Raw genomic sequence first — 21,240 nt, forward strand, 5'->3', positions numbered from 1 at the left:
AGTCAAGTTTGTTATCTTGTACTATATAAATAAAATTGACTAGATATCAAAGACAGGAGATACATCTTGTGCAGTTATGAGGGTTTCCTACCAAAGCGCTTCTACGCAAGTCTCAGACACTAAGAGCGATTTAGTAGAAGAATACGAAAATGTTCTTGCATGAGGCCCACATGCTATATATTTTTAGTTCTTGTGTCTCTACCCACTTGGTCACCTGCTGCCCTATAATTTGTATGTACAGTGTGTACCTGTATGCATGATGTACTGTGTGTGATCATGTTGCTGATGTCTGCTTCAGAATGACTCCATCCCCCAAGAAGATTTCACCCCAGAGGTCTACAACATGTTCCTGAACAATATCTGCCCACGATCTGAGCTGGACCACATCTTCTCTGACGTGTAAGAACCATGTTTCACTTTGTTGTATTTGCCTTTTAAAAAGTCTTGTCAGGAAGCAATCATTTTTCCAGCCTCCAGAGAATATAGTAATTCCCAGTTAAGAAGAAATGTGTTTAAAAAGGTTTAAAAAACAATATGAGAGTGATTCATTTGATATATTTTCCTTAGCCATCTGTTGCTCTTTTCAGACTGACAGCTAGGTAATGGCCACAGTCCTCGATAGGGCTTTGCTTTTACTCATTAGAGTCATCATAAGCAGTTAATTAATAAAGGAAAGTGTGCTATAATGGCTATGATTGTGACTCCTCGAGTCTGGCTGCATGGCCCTTTGTGCTGCAGAAGCAGAGCTGCCCCTCGGCCCAAAGGGACTCAGACCATCGGCTGAGGCAGCATGCCAGCATGACCGGGGCCACTCCAAGTCATAGATTTTAATCAAAGTTAAGTGAGAAGGCACGAGAGCCAGGAGGATATGGAGATGATCATTTAGTGGAACAGGCTTAGATATGAAAGGCGTTTTAATCAAATCTCATAATTTACTCAGCACAACATTTAATCCTCTGCTCCTTTGCGCTTCTGTTGCTCTCCCTCACCACATCCCTTTGCTGTCGCTTTAATTACCGCTCCTCCCCTCCATCATCTTCTCCTCATTTAATTTTCTCATATCTAAATTTTTTAATTCTGTTCTTGTGCACAACTCTTGTTTAGTAACCCCCCATGTTTTCCTCCACTTTTCCCTTTTTATATTCCCACTACTCACCCTATCCTCTCCTCTTTCCTTAGGGGGGCTAAGAGTCGTCCGTACCTCAGTGTGGAGCAGATGACAGAGTTTATTAACAATAAACAGCGAGACCCTCGTCTGAACGAGATACTCTACCCTCCTCTCAAACCAGAACAGGTCCAGGTGCTGGTGGACAAATATGAGCCTAATGCTTCGTTGGCACAGAAAGGTCAGTGGCTCAAATGTCTCTAGAAAACAAACACAGGCACAATTATTATGCTTGTATGTTCACATAAACACACATAAGACTTTTTTATACATAACATAGTGTCCATACAGTAATTGTTCATGATTAATAGACTTGATGTAACCAAAAGAAGTGGAAAGCACAAACAAACACTTTTATACAATTGACCCAGATATACCCAATCCTACTAACCCTCTGCTACAGCCACACCACCAATAAATTTGGCTGGGGTGTTGCCATAGCAACGAGGGGACGTAGTGGGGTGCCATGGAACGGAATGTTAGAAGTCTGTAAATACCACACACACACACACACACACACACACACACACACACACACACACACACACACACACGACACCAAACACCACCACCAAAATGTTACACACACTCCAAACACTGACAAGTTTGTCTGAGGATATTCCCTGCCATTTTATTTACAAGAATAGAGTAGAATCCTTGAGTAGAGATAGAGTTTGTATGAAAGAGAGAGAGTGAAAATATAGAGCAAGGGAAGGTTGCTAGTGTGTGTTTGTGCTTCAGGAGAGCTTTAGCAAATAGCAAGTGGCAGGTGCAGTGCAGAGAGAACTATGTGGCACTGTTGAACACAAATGCACATTCAATATGTTAACTTGTACACAAGCACTGTTAGGGGGTCATACACATTAATTTCATTCATCAAAGTATTTTACTGCTCTTTACTTTTCTCCTTAGTGTAATTCACAAATCTTCATTTTGTCTCTTTCTAAGAAAAAAACATATCTGATCCATAAAATGTGCAGACCAGACCCAGCGATTTAGTTATGTAGTTATGGTGGCTTACAGAGCTCAGTGCTTTGCAACTTAAACATTAGAGAACCATAGATGGAAATGTGTGACCCTTACCTCATTTGAGATAGTTTTAATACAAGAGGCAACTTTTAAAAACAAAAATAATGAATGTAATTTCTTAATTTTCAAGTTACTGAAAAAAAGAGCCAGATAGATAAAAATACACAAACAGTCATTTACACTATGACATACTTCTCACAAATGAGTGAAACTCACACATTCAACAAACATCCCATCAAAATATGCTTCTTCACTTTCTGGCGGACAGTTGGAGGAGATGTTTGATACCGCTCTCATATCTTTTTATCTATGAGGTTAGCTTAGCTTAGCATAAAGACAGGATACAGGGGGACACAACTAGCCTGGCCCTGTCCAAGGGTAGCAAAATTTGCCTACCTGCATATCTAAAGCTCTCTAATGAAGATGTTATATGTCATTTGTTTGTGTAAGTGTAACAACAACAATTTGCCATTTTATGGGGCGTTATGTACTGGACTATTTCTTGTCTGGGACCTGTTGCCAGGCAACCAGTAGCAGTTTGGCAACTTGTAGTTTTGCTGTCTTTGTATTGCGTTTATGTATTCTGCGTATGTGTCTAATTGTTGCATGTGCGTCCCAGTTTGCTCATTGTACCACATATGTTTGTCTTTTGTCCATTTGTACGTGTCACAGCCACTTAACAGTACTTAATATCCAAACAAACAGTAAATTAATAAAAATGATATCCACCATCCACATAACAAAACTGCACATGTGCAAAATTAAATAAACAAGCAGTTTTAGTTGTAGTATTACAGCATCGGGGGTGGCACAGAATAATTTATGAGCATCCAAGATGGATGAGCGTAGGGGAGCCAACACTCCTGGACGTGCTTTCATGTTGTCTGAAGTGTCAGTGGAAAGAGAGCTTACAAAACTGGAGAACATCCCACTTCAGCTATCAGACATCAAGGTCGGATATGTGCCAATTCAAATTTTATCTCTGCTGGAAAGCAGGTTACACAAGGTTTCCAAAATCGGGAACCATGTTCTGTTCATTCTCAAGCCAATAACTGGATACTAAATTAATTAAACCATATTAAACCATTTGGAAAACACTACTACAACTAGTTTATATGGGATATTTACCCAGTGTCAGTTTTTTTCTTCCTTCATGACCTAGAAAGCACAAAAAACTGTAGTAAAGGTTTGTAGTCAGGACCTCTCACACTGTTCACTGTAGATCCACTGTATACCTGCATACGGCTGGTCATCAAAAGCTTTGGTCACTATTCTGCAGCTCTGAAGTTTAATACATGGTTGAATATATTTAAAAGTATTATGAGAACAAATTAATAGTCTGGAGGCTATTAGTAAATCGAGTTTCTGTTTTAAAATTAAAAAATGCTAATCTATGTTGCCAGAAGAGGCTGTTTATCTAAAAACCTGTTCAGTACATCATTGTTATGCCAATCACATTTGCACGTTTTGTTACTGATTGCACTGAAACTAAATTGACCTTAAATGGCTCAAACAGAGCAAGACTGTGGCTTTAATACACTCTGAACCTGAGTAAAGCACTTACTTTACTTTTCTTTTTAAAATGTTTAACAAAATGAGTCACAGGTGCCCAAATTAGATCAAATCATCTTTTAAACTGCATTCGACCACCCTTTGTTTGACTCTGATCACATTGATGTACTCGTACTGTGATGTTGTGTTTTTAGCCGGTCCCAGGCTCTGTGGAAGTGTGCCCTTCTCTGTCCCAGTGACAGATTTCCCCATGTGAAGTATTTATCTAGCCGGAGGAAGTGCTGCCATCTGCTCTGCAGAGGGGTCCAGAGCTCCACATGCTACCTTCACACACATACACACACTTTTTCCTCTCTCAAGGACACTCATGCAGGCATATAGAAATGCATATGGGTGGCTGTGTGCGTACTTTGTGCTTTTAGATTGAACTGAAAAAGTATCATGTGGATGCATGTAGACAGTAAGTACACATAAATACATATGCCACAATGAGAGATAATGGATAGTGAAAGCAGCTACTTTCATTCTGCTCACTCGCTCTGTCGCACTTTCTCTTTGAGTTTGGGGATATTATACCTTTCATTTCATCTCTTCAGCGCGCTATCATTGTCTTTGACTACTTTAGTCTGTGCTAGCTCAAACATTCTGGCGTTGTTTGAATGCAGATGAATAAAATGCTAAATGAAACAAGACACTTAAAATCTCTTACATCAGAGTGGATGGAGGCACATCATTGCATATTCATCTTCAGTGATTGTAGAGAGGAAGCTCTCTGTCAGATTTTGTCAGTTTGTGGCCACTCTTGTTTTACAGGTTATCATTAACTTTAGAATACATTTACACTGCAGCTCATCAGAGTAATTTTTTATTGTAGCCAAAAGCCAAAGTTTTTGTAATCTAACTTGAAGGTATCTTTTACCACTCCCATCCTTTCAGATCCAACTCCCCCCTTCAAGCATCACCTTCAAAATAACACCTGTAGGTTATCACTTGAGTACACCTCTAATCCCAGCTGTGTTAACACCATTTTTCCCTGTTCGACCTACAGATGTCTTGGGAACTGGGGATACTCTGTGTCTATGTCTGTGTGAATGTGAGTGGCACTGAGGTTAGGCCTCAGCCTGGGAAACGGCAGTCCTTGCAGTCAGCAGGGAGCAAGACGCTGAGTGCGACTGAGCTCACATGTCACAGACAGCAGCCAGCCTTAATTAGTCCAGCAACTCTGCAGAGGGCGGCACCGCATTAATTAGCATAAAGTGGCCGGAGGGACCTGCTGCACCCGTCGAGCTTGCATCATTTAGCATATTTAGCATAACGTCAAGTGAGTGTGCGTGATTGTGTATGTGGGTGGAGGAGGTTGCAAGTGCTGTGGTTTTGCCCTGAGCACTTGTTATACATTTTGCAAAATTTAATCCATGCAGGTGTGGTGGTGTGTGATGTGTATGGTAATGTGTATGGAAATTTTAATCTTGTGGCTGGATGACTGGAGATGTGAGCTTTTCTTCTGCTGCTTATTACTTATTTATTCATCGTTATTCACTTTCTTTAGCAAATTCAGCAAAGACTTGAGCTCAGTGATGGCAGTAAAAAGGCAAAGCTTAACATGGGTGACCTTGATAAACATTTATAACAAAGAAACAACAACGTCAAGGGCAGTTACGCATTTTCAGATCCCTGTGTGACTTATCATGGACAGTAGCAATGCTAGAGGAAGCTTGTGGAGTCTGAAATATAGAAAATCATGATTGTATTGTAAACCAGACACCTTTTAATATTTCTAATGAAGGCTTATAACTGACGGTATACACCCACAGTAAAATGTAAGAAACTGGACCGCTGAGGCACAGGCTGTAAGGATAAACCACAAAGACAAACAGCAAATTAGGATTTTTGGCAAAATTAAACTACTAATGTAATCTCAATTTGAACAATTGATTTCTTTCTTCCTACTGCTTCTTTTAATACACCTTCTGAATATGTAAGCAATATAGTGTATACACAAACACCCACACAGACACTTAAAAGGCTTAAAAGACATATTTCATGCAAGAAATTATAAAAAAAACAAAAACAGGTAGTCGTGGATCTCCACATGCCATGTTTAAAGGTTAAGCCTGGGGATATTCTATATGTGTGTTGTTGTCAAAACCCATGAAAAGATCACAACCAACATTGATTATATGACTTTACAACTCCACCCTTACTGCGGCACTCAGCCCCAAGCCCATTTACTTCCTTTTCACAGATTTCAATCTTTTAAAACGGTTAGATAATCTTCGTAAACCGCAGGGCACTATAGTTCTTCAAAAACGTTACTCAAGCAAGAGTAAATCATGCATTTTTGGAGGCTACTTCCAGCCATGGATTACACACATTTTGACATTTTAACATGTCAGAAGTATAATAATGACATGCTCTGTTGTGTGCGTGCAGGTCAGATCTCGATGGAAGGCTTTACCAGGTATCTGAATGGGGAGGAGAACAGCATCATCCCCCCTGAGAAGCTGGACCAGAGCGAAGACATGACCCTTCCTCTGTCCCACTATTTCATCAACTCTTCGCACAACACATACCTCACAGGTACGCTCATAAATGGAGGCAAAAGTCTGTTCTGTATGCAAATTCTGTCTGTCTCTCTGTCTGGTTTGCACTACCACTCAACTCGATTTTACTCCCCACTGATTGCACATGCACATCCTTTATTCTTCCAAACATGAACTGATCACTCATTCATTCAGAAATACAATTATGCTTGCACAGGTGAATACACCCTGCTTTATACCCCGCAGGTCAGTCAATCAAACGCACCGGTGCATACGAGGCCCTCTTTCCTGCGTTACCTCTGAAGAGGTTATCCAATCAAGTCATGGCATGAGACTCAATCATTGATATTCATGAGTTAAATATTTCTTTAGACTGGTAGTCACAGTAACTGGCTCCTGGCAGTGCACAAGCATGGCAGGCACAATACAGAGGCCATTTTCTCTTCAATGGTTATTAGAATTCATCTATTCAAATCTATTCTGGGGGTAACTAGAGAGCATTGAATCTTTCAAGTGGATCAAATTTCTCCAGCAATGGAAAAAATGGAATATGTGTAATAGGCCAGCCTCATAGCCTGCGAAATGAGGAAATGAGAAAAACAAACAACAGGTCCTTGATTCTCTCCTCACGAACGCTGTTTTTCTTTATGTGTTTTCATTGTGACACATTTTGACGGTATTATTACAGGCAACAGAGATGAGAAGGCTTTTCTGTCCCATTATTTATGTTTTACAACTTAAAAGAAAGACCCACACAAGATAATTAGACTGACAGCCGCTTGTGCAACTTATTTGTACATGTTGATGTATTTCCATCCTATTGATCCGTGGTAAATTAGAGCAGTGTTTTATGCAGTGTACAACACATGAACTCATTTAGTAAAAAAAAGGGAGGAAATAAAGGATGCCACCTTAAGTGAACAAACAGATCTGGCTCTCACTTTGACACAGTTCCCACCATGTTGCAGGAAAGCGTGCTGCTAATGTGAAGAGATAATTGCTTGGCTAATGGTGACAGGGTGATAAGGTTTGCCTGCCTCAGAACATCAGTTTTATTGTTTTTACTGCACGCTAGCAACTAATGCTGTTAATGAGCTCTTGAAACGTGTTTTTATAAGTATCCTGATACTTTTGGCATCACTGTAACAGTTACCTGACGTGCTGATAATGTGTGTTTGTTTGTGTGTTTTGTGCGGAATGCAGCCGGTCAGCTCGCGGGGAACTCCTCAGTCGAGATGTACAAGCAGGTCCTCTTGTCAGGGTGCCGCTGCATTGAGCTGGACTGCTGGAAGGGTCGCACCACAGAAGAAGAGCCTGTCATCACTCACGGCTTCACCATGACAACTGAAATCTCCTTCAAGGTAACAGAAGGAGAGCAGAGTGATAATGATACAGGCCAGAGGGTTGGGTAGGGGGCGAGGGTTGGGGAGTACAGGCTGAAACGTCTTTGTGTGTAGATACATGTCCTTGTCTACAGACACACAGAGAGGGGGTGTCTGGGTAAGTAGACCTTGCAGACAAGTGATGTCATCCACTTATTGTACACACAATGCCCTCACTGCATTAGAGATTGGTATTTGGGTTGGGCCAACACCTACAACCTTCTGTATTTTAGTTAGTTTGTGTTTCTAGATATTTTAGGGTTAAAATGGGTTTCTGTTGCTGGACTTCATCTTTATTTCCAGTTAAGTCTATTCAGTAAACCATAGTGCAGACTTTAAGGTTGTGTGAAAGTGTGTTGGCAGCCAGCTATGTGAACATCTGGATCTTCAAAAATATGCACTATTGCACCAAAATGCAAGAAAGGTACAGAAGCTGCAAATGCCTTCATTTTTATCTTCATACTTAAGATGGTTAATTGTATGTGTTATTTGGGGCTTCAAGATTGTAATCCATGAGATTTCAGTCCTGGTTGATATTGGGACACAAGTGATTTCTGGTGGTAAACCATTAGCCATTTGAGCATCTATGTTTTCAGAAATGAAATACAAGAACAGGTGATGTATCTGTTTACAGTGCATCCAAACAAACTCTTATTGTTTTAATAAAGAAGTCAGTCAGTAATAATAGCAACTGCAATCTGATTTCAGTGAAATTGAATTTTATTTCACTGCTTCACAAAAACCCCCCCAATGTTTTGCTTGTTGAACACTCTTAATATGAACCAGTGTTAGTAGGAAATGTTCCCTTTGTATTTGTATTAACTTAATATAGCTCTGACACTAAAGAGAGTGAGGCTGTTATTGAGATAAAATTGCACTAGATTACATGCAGGCATTCCTGTGAATCTCTCCTGCTTTGGTAGAAATGGCACACTCTGCCACTGCCTATAAAAACTACTGTATAGAGAGGAAATAATTGAATGTAAAGACAGTGAATGGCTATTGCAGAAAAAATGAAAAAAAAATGAAAAAAACAGAAATAGTATCAGAAATGTGATTTGATTTCATGAAGATTTTAATAATTCTAACCTTTGAATATCATTGTATCAGTACAGTAGGGAATAAAACACACAGACTGAAAAAGAGACTGATTCAGAGTCAGAGACAGAACATAAAAGTAAATATGAAGGGGAGCAGAGTTGGATGAGAAAGGGAAATAGGAAAAACAAAAAGGGGGCCATGCATGCAGCAGATGGCAAAGTGTCAGGGACAGGGACACGCTGAATGGCCCTAAACTGAAGTGCTGAGTGGTGCGTATTTGAAGTCTCAAACAGTAGGAAGACAAAGACAAAAAATGCATTTATAGAAGGAGAAGGAGGGTGTGAAAATCGAAGGGCAGAGTAGGTGTCAGGAGAAATTAAAGAAAGAGAGTGGAGGGTGGATTGATTGATAGAGAATATTTATTTCTAATGAGAGTAATAAAAGAAGAAGAACAAGCTTAATGGAATTAGTCTGAGAGTGAAATACAAAAAGAGAGTTGTGAAAGACAGGATGGAAGAGAGCTACAGATGGAAAGGGTTGAGTTACAGACCAAGATTTTTATTGGAGGAGATGGAGCAATTGGAAATGAAGGCATTAACTGAGCTGACACTGTTGTTAATGATAAATGTAACGGACAATCAGTGGCTTAGAAATCCAATATCAGATGTTGAACCGTCTTTGTTAAAGTGGAGCATTGGCTCGGCTCCCATTTCCATAAACATATCCATATGGGACATGAGCACATACTTTACAGGATTTTCTTTCACATTATCAACCAGAAAATGTACCATCATGTTGACATCCCGCACACACTAATACAAGCATTTGTTACACACAGCCACATATTTCTTCCAGCATCAGTAGCCACAATACACCACAGTGCTATACAGCCAGACAACATCTTGCAATTGAATTCAGGCGGAGTGTAATTTATTTTTTGTACTACTGAAAAACTATCTTCCTATCTTATTACTCTTGCTCTCCTAAAGATATCGATTTCAACAGGTTCGAGTATGTCCTCTACGGGAGACTCTCAGGCATTCTAGGAAATGTAGGGAATCATATCATTGTAAATGGATATGATCCTGCAATACAAGCTATAGTGTGTTTTGAAATGCTTTATTTTATCGTGACTGCAGCATATTAACACATAAACCAAGTGACATTCATTGTTTTTAATGTGTGTTACATCACTCAAATCATAATAACAACATTCTGCCCTAGGTGTGTGTATTTAACATAATTTATGGTTATATTATCCATCATTTTTCTTTTCTGTTTGTGTTTGTAGGAGGTGATCGAGGCTATAGCAGAGAGTGCCTTCAAGACCTCGCCCTTCCCCATCATCCTGTCTTTTGAGAACCACGTGGACTCGTAAGTCCGCAGGTCATTTCAAATCAAGGGTGCAAAGTCTAGAGTATGATTGTCACTCTCATTGATCAATACTACCATCAATAGTCCCAATCAGCCACTTTGTCTGTATCAGCTGTGTAAACATCTACACAGCTTCAGGGAGAAAGTTCTCATTGGTTGTTTTGTCTTTTAATAGCTCCAAGGGGCTTCATAGAAGTAACATACGTATTCAGCATGTATTGATATTTTGTACATGGTGTGTGATGGTGTGTGTATGTTTTTTTTGTGTGTGTGATGACTCCCAGACCAAAGCAGCAGGCTAAGATGGCAGAGTACTGCCGGTCAATATTTGGAGACGCATTACTGACAGAATCTCTGGAGAAATATCCTGTGAGTACATAAGATGCTCAAACACACACACAAACACACACACACACACACATTCACACTTGCTTGGTCTCTCTTCTGCTCTCTCTCTTTCTGATACGCGCACACAGATGCGTACGACATGACCAGCAGCGAGGGATTCAGCAGATATTATCACACAGATGAGTGCACCAAAGAAGTGTCCTTGAACACTGCTGCCCCACATGTATCCTATACAAATATACATTTACTCGACTTATTGCACACTCACACGTACGCACACCTATATATTCATTCATTTGTGCACTCGCACTACTATTTCTCTGTATTTATGTTGCTTTTTCCTCTCTCCCTCTCCATCAAATAGCAATGTATCAACATGCCTTCTAGCACCTGGCAAAATGTGTTGTCACTGTTTTTCCTCTTGCTGTCACTCCAGGCACGCTCCTAAATGGCCTCCTAGACTTTGTCTCTGTCTCTCTCCCTCTATAGTTTTTGTTCTCATTTTCAATTGCAGACACACACATACCTGTGGCTATTTACGTGCCATGGAAGCCAACTTTTAATGATTCATCCTACAGTCATTTCTATTCCCCTGCATCACCTCTCTGTTATCATGGGAGAGACTGCAAACGACAGCCGTGTAAGATTAAACGGAAGTGTTTTATGCTGTAATCTAAACGTGGCTTTTCTTGGCAGCCCTTTATCTGTCTCTCCTCTGTTGCCATGGCTACCAGTCAAAAGCTTGCTTTGTCTCTTTGTGGCCAAACTCTTTTTTTTTTCCCAAAAGCGTCTTTGTGTGTAATGACGCAAGCACTTACATGAGGCAAATGTCGACACTTGTCGCACAAACTCTCACGCTCATTCTCAGGCACCTCTCTTAGTGTCTGGTGCACACATGAAAACATACCACATATACAATCCTGCACACATATGTGCTTTAATATAGCACTTACTCCTTGCGAGTTATTCGCCTGGGATGTCTTGTCCCGGTTGGTGTTACACTACAGAGCTTAAGTTCCCAGCAGCCTTCTGACTGGATTTGACAGTGAAGTATTATCAGGGAGAAACCTTTCCAATGGAGTGACAGAGGGAAGGAGAAGGAGCGAGATATGAGGAGACAGACAGCAAGGGAGAAGTTAGAGAGAGAGAGAGAAAGAGAAAGTGCTGTTGAGGAATCAGATTTCTTCCACTGAGCATGTAATAACTGGGAAAGGTGAGTGCAATGACAACCACTCCCCTCTGGCATTGAGACAGCCGTGTATACAGCGTATCAAATGGGATATCAGCTCTGTTCGTCCATAGGGACAGGGGCGGATAGGGCAATATAGCTTGATTGGTTCCAGCTGAGCCTAAGGTGAGAATAAAGAGGATTACCGTTTTCTTAGAAGTTCAAGTTCCTCTTGTGTCTCCACTCCACAAAACTGTTAGTCATTCATGGTGAATATGAGAGACTGGTGACAGTGTTTGTTTTTGTTTTGTTTTTTTCAATTAAACTGAGGACAGTCTGCTCTTTCCCATAAAAAAATTAGCGGAAATTACTTAAAAATCGGGTTCACCATGAACATGTTTTTCTGGTTTGTTATATGGCTCTCATCACTGCATTCATTATGCTGATGAAGACTGTATTGCCAAAACATTTTCATTATAAATGCATAAAAATTATGAAATGTAGAGAAATAAAGCAATTTTTTTTGCTGTTTGTTCAATCTTGTTGAGGCTTAGTTTTAAGCTGTGTACAGAGCAGAACTGGCAGGGCGGGATGTACTCGTACGTAGAAAGCAGGCATGAGAATAATGTGGGCAGAAGAGCAAACATAAGATGTTGGAGCTAGCATAGCTAGCAGGCTAACAACAACATCCCACAAATTTAAGATGATACGACCTTTATCAAAGACTTCATTACTTTATCCCTCCTAGTCTTCAACTTCTTTCAGAATGCATTTATACAAACAAGAATATGAATAGGCAATATTTCCTAAAGGAAAGCTCCAGCCCTTCTTTTATAAAATGTGCTTGACAAAAGACAGCCTCGAAAGGGGTGCTTGCACAGGTTCAAAGTTTAATAAACCTTATACCTGCACAGACACCTGAAACACAATGTTGATTATTTTTCCAATTCAGTATTCAGATAATTAAATTCAAAATTACAGTATAAAATTTTAAATAACTAGTTTTACTGTGAGTCTGATATTATTATATATTAATACGGAATCATTTTGACTGATGCACAATGCACCAGATTTTATGTTTGCAAAATCTCAATATACAATGTACAGAGCACATAAAGATGTTCATAAAGTTCAATATTCCCCTCTGAAATGCAGTGGAGTAGAGTTATAAAGTAGCATAAAATAAGTAACTACAAATTGTACTTAAGTACAGAATTTGAATAATGTCCTTATTTACATTCCAGCTCTGATCAGTTGTGAAGCGTGACGATGTGTTTACCCTTTAAGAGTCTGCCTCTGCTTGTTCTATTGGTGCGCTCTTTTCACTCTCTTATTACAATTGTGCAAAAAAAAAAAACGTTTGGGGGACTTAAACAGCTGTGCACTTGAATGCAGTCAAGATTACGTGCCACATCCAGTGAACTGGCTCTGTTTAAGTGGAACTGTTTGAATGAAGCCAAGGCAAACAGGACAGCTAATCATTATTTTATCACTTCCCAACAACAATAGAAAGGTGTAGATGGATGTGTGTGGCAGCAGGAAAAGTGGGTTATTGGACGTAAAAAATTTGGGCTTAGGTTTGGTGTATGAATCAGTTCCCTTGCTCCTGAAAGAAGCAAAGTAAAAGTAAGAAACATTTAAAGTTTGGTAATGTTTATAGATGATTAATTGTAAACTCCCTGGTTGTGAGTGTATATGTGTGTATGTATTCAACATCACTGCTGACTTTCTCAATAATGCATTATTAATATCCTTTAACACTGTGATCCAAAAGCAGTGTACCCCATAAATAAATCAGAGATCTGCCTACTTCTAGCCAGCTCCCTTGAGAGGGTGAATGTTTGTGTTTAACGCTCAGTTTCCCCTCAGGAAGCTGATTTTAATGTTGAGCTGTTACATAAACAGAGTTTGTAATGCTCAGTGCCGATCATGGCGGTCACTAACAAGCTCTACTCAGCAGAATCTTCCATAGTGAATTTTAAGCAGGATGAGATTTTTTTTTTTTTCTAAAACTTCCATGAATTTACATTTTATGACTCACTCCAGCAACTTCTCTATTTTCTTCCTGTAATTAGCTAATTTGTCTCCAAACTGCGGTAATGGAGCAATCTTCAGCCTTGACACAAATAACCTGCATTTCTCCAGCCTTCAACACATCATACAGGCATACAACAGAGTATTACTTTATTCTGCTGTAGCCTTTCTCATGAGCTTCCTCTGTCCCTGCCCTTAATATTTTTACATGACTTTATTTTATATATATATACATGTATAATTTTTTTACCTCACCGTGTTCATTGCTTTCTTCACCCTGACCAGCTGGAGTCTGGTGTGCCACTACCCAGCCCAATGGAACTGATGGGGAAGATCTTGGTGAAGAACAAGAAGAAACACCACAAGACAGACGGAAGCACCAAGAAGAAACTGTCGGAGCAGGTTTCTAACACTTACAGCGATTCTTCCAGTGTGTGTGAGCCCTCCTCCCCAAGCGCAGGTACAGCACTCCCTAGCACGCACACTCACATCCTACACACAGAGCCAACAAGTCACACTGGGACCACTGAGTTATGATGTTTCAGATGTAAAATGTAGCCTAACTGTCTGGGTCCATCTGCGATATGGACCAACACCCCTATGGCATCCAGAAACTGAACTAGTGAACTGAAACTGTGCTATTGTTTATCATTCATCATTTTCATGGCCCTCTCCATCAGCAGAAGGTATTATTGGCTGTTGCATGCACTCCCTGTCAGGCATATACACTGCTAGTCACTGGGGCATCTTAAACACAGGCCAGTAGTGGCCTTCAGTGTGTCAGTGTGTGTGAGAATGTGGCTATGTGTACTTTATACTATAACTGTCTGGTGAACTTTTATGTATCTCAATTTATGGATTTTTACAGCTGCTCTCTGGTTTTAGCTTTACCTAATCAGTCATACATATCAGCATTGGGTTTGGCTAGACTTCGTGTTTCCCCTATATGTGTGTGTGTGTACATTTATGCTTCAGTGTTTTCTTTTTAAATACTTTTCTTCCCAGAATTTATTCATGTTTGTATATATAGTATGTCATTCAGCTGTAAATTATAATAGAACTGTCCGTCAATTACATATAATTTCCTTTTGTGGTTCATCTGCCAGCTTAATTTGTACCCTAACACACACTGCCCCCTGGTGTAATAAAATAAGCAGCACAAGTGTTGATTATAACAGTCGATCATCAATCAACCAAGTTTGTTTTTTGAATTGGGGCAGGAAAAAAAATATATAATAATAATAATAATAATGATTTATTTAGACATAATGTAATTACACATTGTCACTGAAAATCAAAATGTACATTTTATATTTTTTCCCAAAACCCATTCGGAGGAGGTTGAGTAGTTTATGTAGTCCTGACTCTGCAAGCAAGTTCAACAAGCTGTAGTAAATCAGAGGTTTATAGGCAGACTCTATGTGGCCTGAATGCCAAAACTCAGGGCAAAAAAAGTCCAAACCCATCTCACTGCTTTATGTTGAAGGCAGCCTAGATGAGCGCATCAACATTTTTATGGACTCTTCTCTCATATGAATTGTGGCAGTTATCTTAGTGAGTAAAAGTAATAAGGCTTGCAGTTATAGAGTCGTTTAACGATGTATTGTTGTAGTTTAGGATCCAAGTTTGTTGCTAATGAGTTTGTTTTTTCCACACAGGTTCGACCAAAGAGGAGATGGCAGATTCCTCGCAGCCTTCTGAGAGTGCCGAACTCAGCCTGAGGCCGCAAGGCAGAAAGTCTATCGGTGAGTCATACATAGTACATGACCTCAGATTCTGAGGGAAATCGTTAGTAGCGCTTTCATCTGGCTGGTTGCAGAGGCTGTAGGTCAGGTCGACCATTACACTGCTAAAATTAATTCCCTCAGTCAGTGTGACCTCAGATAAGTGGTAAATCTTCAGGGGATCTATCATTGAGTGGGCGCAGATGATGGGTCAGCTCGACAAATAATATTAAAATAAATTTCCTTAGTCCATGAGCTCTGTGGGTTGGGTCAGGGTAACCCTTATTTGTTTCCCTGCTGTAGATATAATGGAGGCAGCTGATCCCAGATAAAGACTTGTTTAAACAAATCTGTCTAACACTTTGTATTGAGTATGTGGAAATGTTGAATGTTAATATTACATTTATACACATTTAACTGGTTCATTTATTGTATTCATATGTGACCATACTTGTGACTCCTATTTCAGGTGAGGTGGAGGCAGAAAGTGAGGATGAAGATGATGATGATGACGACTGTAAAAAGGGCTCAATGGATGAGGTGTGTGTCTCGCAACTGATGCTCAACAGTTCAAAAACGAGAAATAAGGGAGATTTAAAGCTTGGTGTACTATTCGCATGTCATATGCTGATGCTGTCCTCTAGTGTACATATGTGATAATGCATTTTATTGTGTGTCTCCAAAGGCCTGAATAACAATGGTTTTAAGATTATTTTGGGCCTCTTGAAGCTCAAGGGTTATAGCGTATATATAACATGATGCTGCATTATATTTATATGGTGGTTTTATGTGAATGTGTGTGTACAGGGTACAGCAGGCAGTGAGGCATTTGCCACAGAGGAAATGTCCAACCTGGTCATCTACATCCAGCCAGTCAAGTTTAACAGCTTCGAGGCTTCTAAAAGTACGTAAGAACAATGAATGAGAGACCCACTGTTTGATTAACTTACACTTTGTATGAAAGATGTAGCATCATAAGACACTATTTTATTTGTTTGTGAAATACTGTATTGAGTAATGTCTCAAGTGAGAAAAAGGAATAAAGTCCTTTTCCTGCCCACAGAGATCAATCGCAGCTACCAGATGTCATCCTTCGTAGAGACCAAAGCCTTGGAGCAACTGACTAAATCTCCTGTAGAGTTTGTGGAGTATCCTTCTCATTTTTACTGAAGCATGTGGTTTGTAGTTAGTAGTAGTAGTAAATGTACCAGTTGTACTTTATAATGCAGGTCATGCAGCATTGTCCTTAACCAGCTCTGTTCAGATACAACAAACTCCAGCTGAGCAGGATCTATCCTAAAGGCACCCGAGTGGATTCATCCAACTACAACCCTCAGCTCTTCTGGAATGCCGGCTGTCAGCTGGTGGCTCTCAACTTCCAAACAATTGGTGAGGGAGGATAGTGAAACACACTGTATTATACTTTTTTATAATTGTGAAAATCCTTAATTCATTTAAAGTTTAGGAAAATGTATAAATCAGTGAAAAATAACCTGTTGTACCTGTAAATTGTTCTAAAGAAGATGAAACCCCCCCTTTTTTTTAATTGCTGATAAAGGAAAATCTGAATGATGAAGTGCATTTTAATAAACTTTTGTTATTCTGTCATCACTCCACAGATTTGTCCATGCAGTTGAACCTGGGCATGTATGAGTACAATGGGAAATGTGGCTACAGACTCAAACCAGAGTTTATGAGGCGGCCTGACAAACACTTTGACCCTTTCACCGAGAGCACAGTGGATGGGATAGTTGCTAACACGCTGTCTGTCAAGGTTTGTGTTGGTCTTTTTGTGTCTCTCTCTCTCTCTCCCTGTCTCTGTGTGTGTGTGTTTGATATTTTTTCTCTCTCTTGCTTTCTTCCCTACTCCTTCCTTCCAGATCATCTCAGGCCAGTTCCTGTCAGATAAGAAAGTAGGCACGTACGTGGAGATTGACATGTTCGGCTTACCAGTGGACACCAAGAGGAAAGCGTTCAAGACCAAGACATCTCAGGGCAATGCCATTAACCCTGTCTGGGAAGAGGAGGCCATTGTCTTCAAGAAGGTCTGACTATGGCTTTGTGCACACACACACAGTGATAACATTGACATTTTAACATTGATAGAAATATAGGAGAAGGTACAAGGAATTTATCTCCAGTCCTCATTAGCTTTCAGTATACCTTTATGCAGAGCACAACAAATTTACAGACATACATTTGTAATGGCTGTATGGGTCATTCTGTATAAAATCTGATAAAAGTATATCTTGTTCCGTTTAAACATGAAGGCAACCTGGAAGGAAAATAAGTTGGAGTCCATATAAAATGGCAACAGTTGCAACCTTGGTTTGCCATACTTGCCATATCTCAGATTCTGATGATGTTGGAGCCCTTGACATTTGGCACATCAATCAAACACACAAACACACACAGCAGGAAATATGCCAACGTCCATATGTATATATGCCTACAGACTACATTTTCCAGGTCTAGTAATAGAAAATATGCTTTCTCTTTTTACCTTTCATTTGGATCTGTGGGACACCAGTTTGACTGTGCCCCTACCAAATTTAATTTCTCTAGGAGCTATATTTATGATGATATTGTATCTTGAAAATGGCTTCCCATCACAAACCTATGCAAAATATTTGATAGAACTTTTGGTGTCATATACATAAAGTTAAAAAAAAATCAAAATGATTAACAAAAACTTTCATCTGAATTGACATGATGAATGATCCTTATGTCATAAAGACTGAAATAGAGACTTTTGATAAGGAATTTTATGAATTTCATTTCATTTCACCCTAACTCAGGGTACTAATAGAGTAGATTGTGGTGAGGTGGTTATATACAGTATGTGTATAAGTTAACAGCTAAAATATGAATACATATCATTATAATTATTATATATACATATCAAATACAATATAGAAATGTAGCAAAACAGCAACTTAGTTGTGTCATTTTAATGCAATAATGAGTGCATTTTATACATTTCCCTCAGGTTGTTCTGCCCACACTTGCTTCATTACGGATAGCTGTGTTTGAAGAAGGAGGGAAGTTCATCGGCCACCGTATCATTCCTGTGTCAGCCATCCGTCCAGGTGACAAAGCTTTGTTTTAGTACAGTTTATTTAGTTCAGTTTTATATTTAATTCTAGATTTTATTCTCTTTTTTTAGACAGATTGAGAAAAGAAGAAACATTAAAAAGCAAAGTTATATAAGTATTTAAATCTTTAAAATACACCATCAGAAACAATGAAAACATTAGACAATAGAAAAGTGGGCAGAGACAGTACTATAAAAATTGCATGTAAGATTTGTGTAAATGTATGCATAAGCTGTGGTTCCCTGAAGTGTGTTCAATTATCTGGCTGCACTTAACTCTGAACTGACGGACCCTCTATCTGACACCCTGCAGGCTACCACTACATTAGTCTAAGGAACGAGAAGAACCAGTCCCTGACTTTGCCTGCTCTGTTTGTGTATGTAGAAGTAAAGGACTATGTCCCAGACACATTTGCAGGTACGGCAGGTGAACATATTCAAACCAAAAGTAAAATGTTTTCATTCAGAAAACACTGCTGGTTCATAGTCATGCTCAGTCTTACAAAAATGCCGCTCTGTTTTCTTCCTGTTCCTCAGATGTCATTGAAGCCTTGTCCAATCCCATCCGCTATGTCAACCTGATGGAGCAGAGAGCCAATCAGCTGGCTGCTCTCACTTTGGAAGAGGGAGGAGAGGAGGAGGGCGATAAAGAGGTGTGTGTGTGTGTGTGTGTGTGTGTGGATGCTTTTCTCTCCATTACACATTCAGAACATCCCACATGTGTGTGCTTGACACTGGTTCTGTTAATGTGCGGAAAGCTTTGTGGTCCCTCAACCAGCACCCCACTCTCCTCATCGTCAGGAACTAACCGGTTTAGATATTTAAAACATATGGTAGAGAGAATGAGATTTCTTTTCTCAATGAAACTCTATTAAGATGCAATTTAGAAAGAAACAGCATGATGAGGTTTTTAATAGCACTACAAAGTACTTTAAAACCCACAGCAATCTACCAGCACCACTGTAGTAAAAGGAGGAATTATGAACCACAGCTTGTGTCCTGCACAGATCCCCACAGATATTATCAACACACTTTGTTTTGGCCATTTTTCATTCCCAGTTGTTCCGTGATAAACCGTACTGCAACCACAGCTGTAGCAGTATTGTTGCTGTATTTCATCAAGCCTCTTCCAGCTTTAACCTGCGTGCTCTGATTATAGGTTTCCTCTGGGGGAAAGTCTGTCATCGTGACTCATTGTACTTACATATAATGTATAAGGTGTATGCTTGTAGGGAGTGACAAGTTTAGATGCCAAATGTCAAAATCAACACTGCGCATACCACCATTAATTTTCTACTAATCTGTTTACTTAAGTTGTCGGGCTGAAATGATACATGGGCTGATAAGACTTGCGCAGTTACTCCAGCGCAGCTCTACTTTGGATTGTGACACAAGTTGACCATGCTGAAAGTCTCATTCCCCAGTGGCAAAAAGGGGGTTTGATTTGAAGTTGGCAAACCAAATCAAGCAGATATTACATGACAGCAGAAATTAATATCTATGACAGTTCCCTAAACCTCATACGGGTTGGCTTAACTGTTTGACAGATCTTAAAAGTACCCTGTGGAGATTTTACCACTAAAAACATTGCAATAACCTGATACAGCGTCCTCCTGACGACGGCTTCATGCTATTCAACTAATCGACAGTTGGTGGCTGTAATGTTCCAAGAAACACATGTGCCAATGAAGGCAAAGTAGCACGTCTGCTAGCAGGCAAATATGTATGTAAATGTATGAAATGTGCATTCAACACGTTGATTAGTCCTTAAGGATATACAAAATGCAATGTAGTGAGAAACAGCAAATGTAAACAAAACCTTAAATTGTTTTCAAAACCTCGACAGACAAACTAACTACTTTTCACATGAAAATAAAATCCTAACTAACATGAAATAGAGGAAACATAGACCAACTTAATGTATAGTATAGTTGGCAGTGACCTTTAACTTTAGGACAGGCTTCAGTTTGAACATAACCTAAATGCCAAGCAGCTTGGAGTTTTAACAAGCCATCGCTGCTTAGGAGGATCTGATGGTCGGCTTTGTTCCAAGTGACATATCAAAGGAAAGACTGCACTGAGAGCATCTCGCGCTAATGGGCCATCTACATTACAACAGCAGCAGGAGAATGGTAACCTTGTAAGTGGTGTATTAAGGGTAAAGCAGCAGCAATCTTTTTAAATGGTGGCCATTTTAAAAGTACTTGACAGAGAGTACAGGTAGCAATGGATTAATGTAGGCATGCAACAGGGAACAGACAAAGGGATGACATCTGAGGAGGGATGTGAACAATAATTTCTAAGATTAAAGTTGGGATACATTTAAGGCTGAGAGGCAAGGCAGGACACTCAGGTTATGAGATGAGGGGACTGGAAAGAAGGGTTGTTCCTGAGGGGCTTCTTTTATCTGATTTGCCAGCTGATACGATTACCCACGAGGATGGCCGACGGGGATCTGTTTCATGCTGTGACCATGGCAACAGTCACCAAAAGCGGTAGAGCAGGGAAAGGCAGAGCACAGTGCACAATGTGGGGAGATGAATGATGTGGAAGGAGGAGAAGATCCGGCTACAGTGACTAGAGCAGAGATTATTTAAAATTGTGTTAACATTTAAGAGATAGGAGCATATAGCCCGACACTCAGCGGAGCCTAGGGGAAATTAAGATCTGCCGAGCCTCTGTACAGAAAGCAATGTTGAGAGTGGGCTACCAAAGTTATGTCTACAAACTATCCTGCAGGACACAGGTACAGCAACAGACTTCTGAAAACAGATACTCAAGCAGGTTTTTGTTTCTCAAAAAAATCTTTTGTGAATGTATTTTAAT

At 39.8% G+C, this 21,240-nt stretch overlaps 1 protein-coding gene across 3 annotated transcripts in view; it reads left to right on the top strand.

Moving 5' to 3' along the window:
- Nucleotides 1–21,240, top strand: part of LOC127368258 (1-phosphatidylinositol 4,5-bisphosphate phosphodiesterase beta-1-like) — a 102,717-nt gene that overhangs the window by 62,553 nt on the left and 18,924 nt on the right. For all 3 annotated transcript variants that reach the window (XR_007885609.1, XM_051408856.1, XM_051408855.1), the window contains exons 8-24: nucleotides 299–399; nucleotides 1,180–1,346; nucleotides 6,140–6,286; nucleotides 7,453–7,610; nucleotides 9,964–10,046; nucleotides 10,331–10,415; nucleotides 13,882–14,056; nucleotides 15,255–15,341; nucleotides 15,790–15,860; nucleotides 16,128–16,224; nucleotides 16,384–16,468; nucleotides 16,585–16,709; nucleotides 16,940–17,094; nucleotides 17,201–17,365; nucleotides 18,310–18,409; nucleotides 18,728–18,832; nucleotides 18,952–19,067. Coding sequence is in view for 2 of the 3 variants with exons in the window: in XM_051408856.1 (XP_051264816.1) it covers nucleotides 299–399; nucleotides 1,180–1,346; nucleotides 6,140–6,286; nucleotides 7,453–7,610; nucleotides 9,964–10,046; nucleotides 10,331–10,415; nucleotides 13,882–14,056; nucleotides 15,255–15,341; nucleotides 15,790–15,860; nucleotides 16,128–16,224; nucleotides 16,384–16,468; nucleotides 16,585–16,709; nucleotides 16,940–17,094; nucleotides 17,201–17,365; nucleotides 18,310–18,409; nucleotides 18,728–18,832; nucleotides 18,952–19,067 (2,022 nt within the window). In the remaining variant the exon portion in view is untranslated. The remainder of the gene's footprint in view (nucleotides 1–298; nucleotides 400–1,179; nucleotides 1,347–6,139; nucleotides 6,287–7,452; nucleotides 7,611–9,963; nucleotides 10,047–10,330; nucleotides 10,416–13,881; nucleotides 14,057–15,254; nucleotides 15,342–15,789; nucleotides 15,861–16,127; nucleotides 16,225–16,383; nucleotides 16,469–16,584; nucleotides 16,710–16,939; nucleotides 17,095–17,200; nucleotides 17,366–18,309; nucleotides 18,410–18,727; nucleotides 18,833–18,951; nucleotides 19,068–21,240) is intronic.

This window comes from Dicentrarchus labrax, unplaced genomic scaffold (genome assembly GCF_905237075.1).
Source record: "Dicentrarchus labrax unplaced genomic scaffold, dlabrax2021, whole genome shotgun sequence".
Classification (NCBI taxonomy): domain Eukaryota; kingdom Metazoa; phylum Chordata; class Actinopteri; family Moronidae; genus Dicentrarchus; species Dicentrarchus labrax.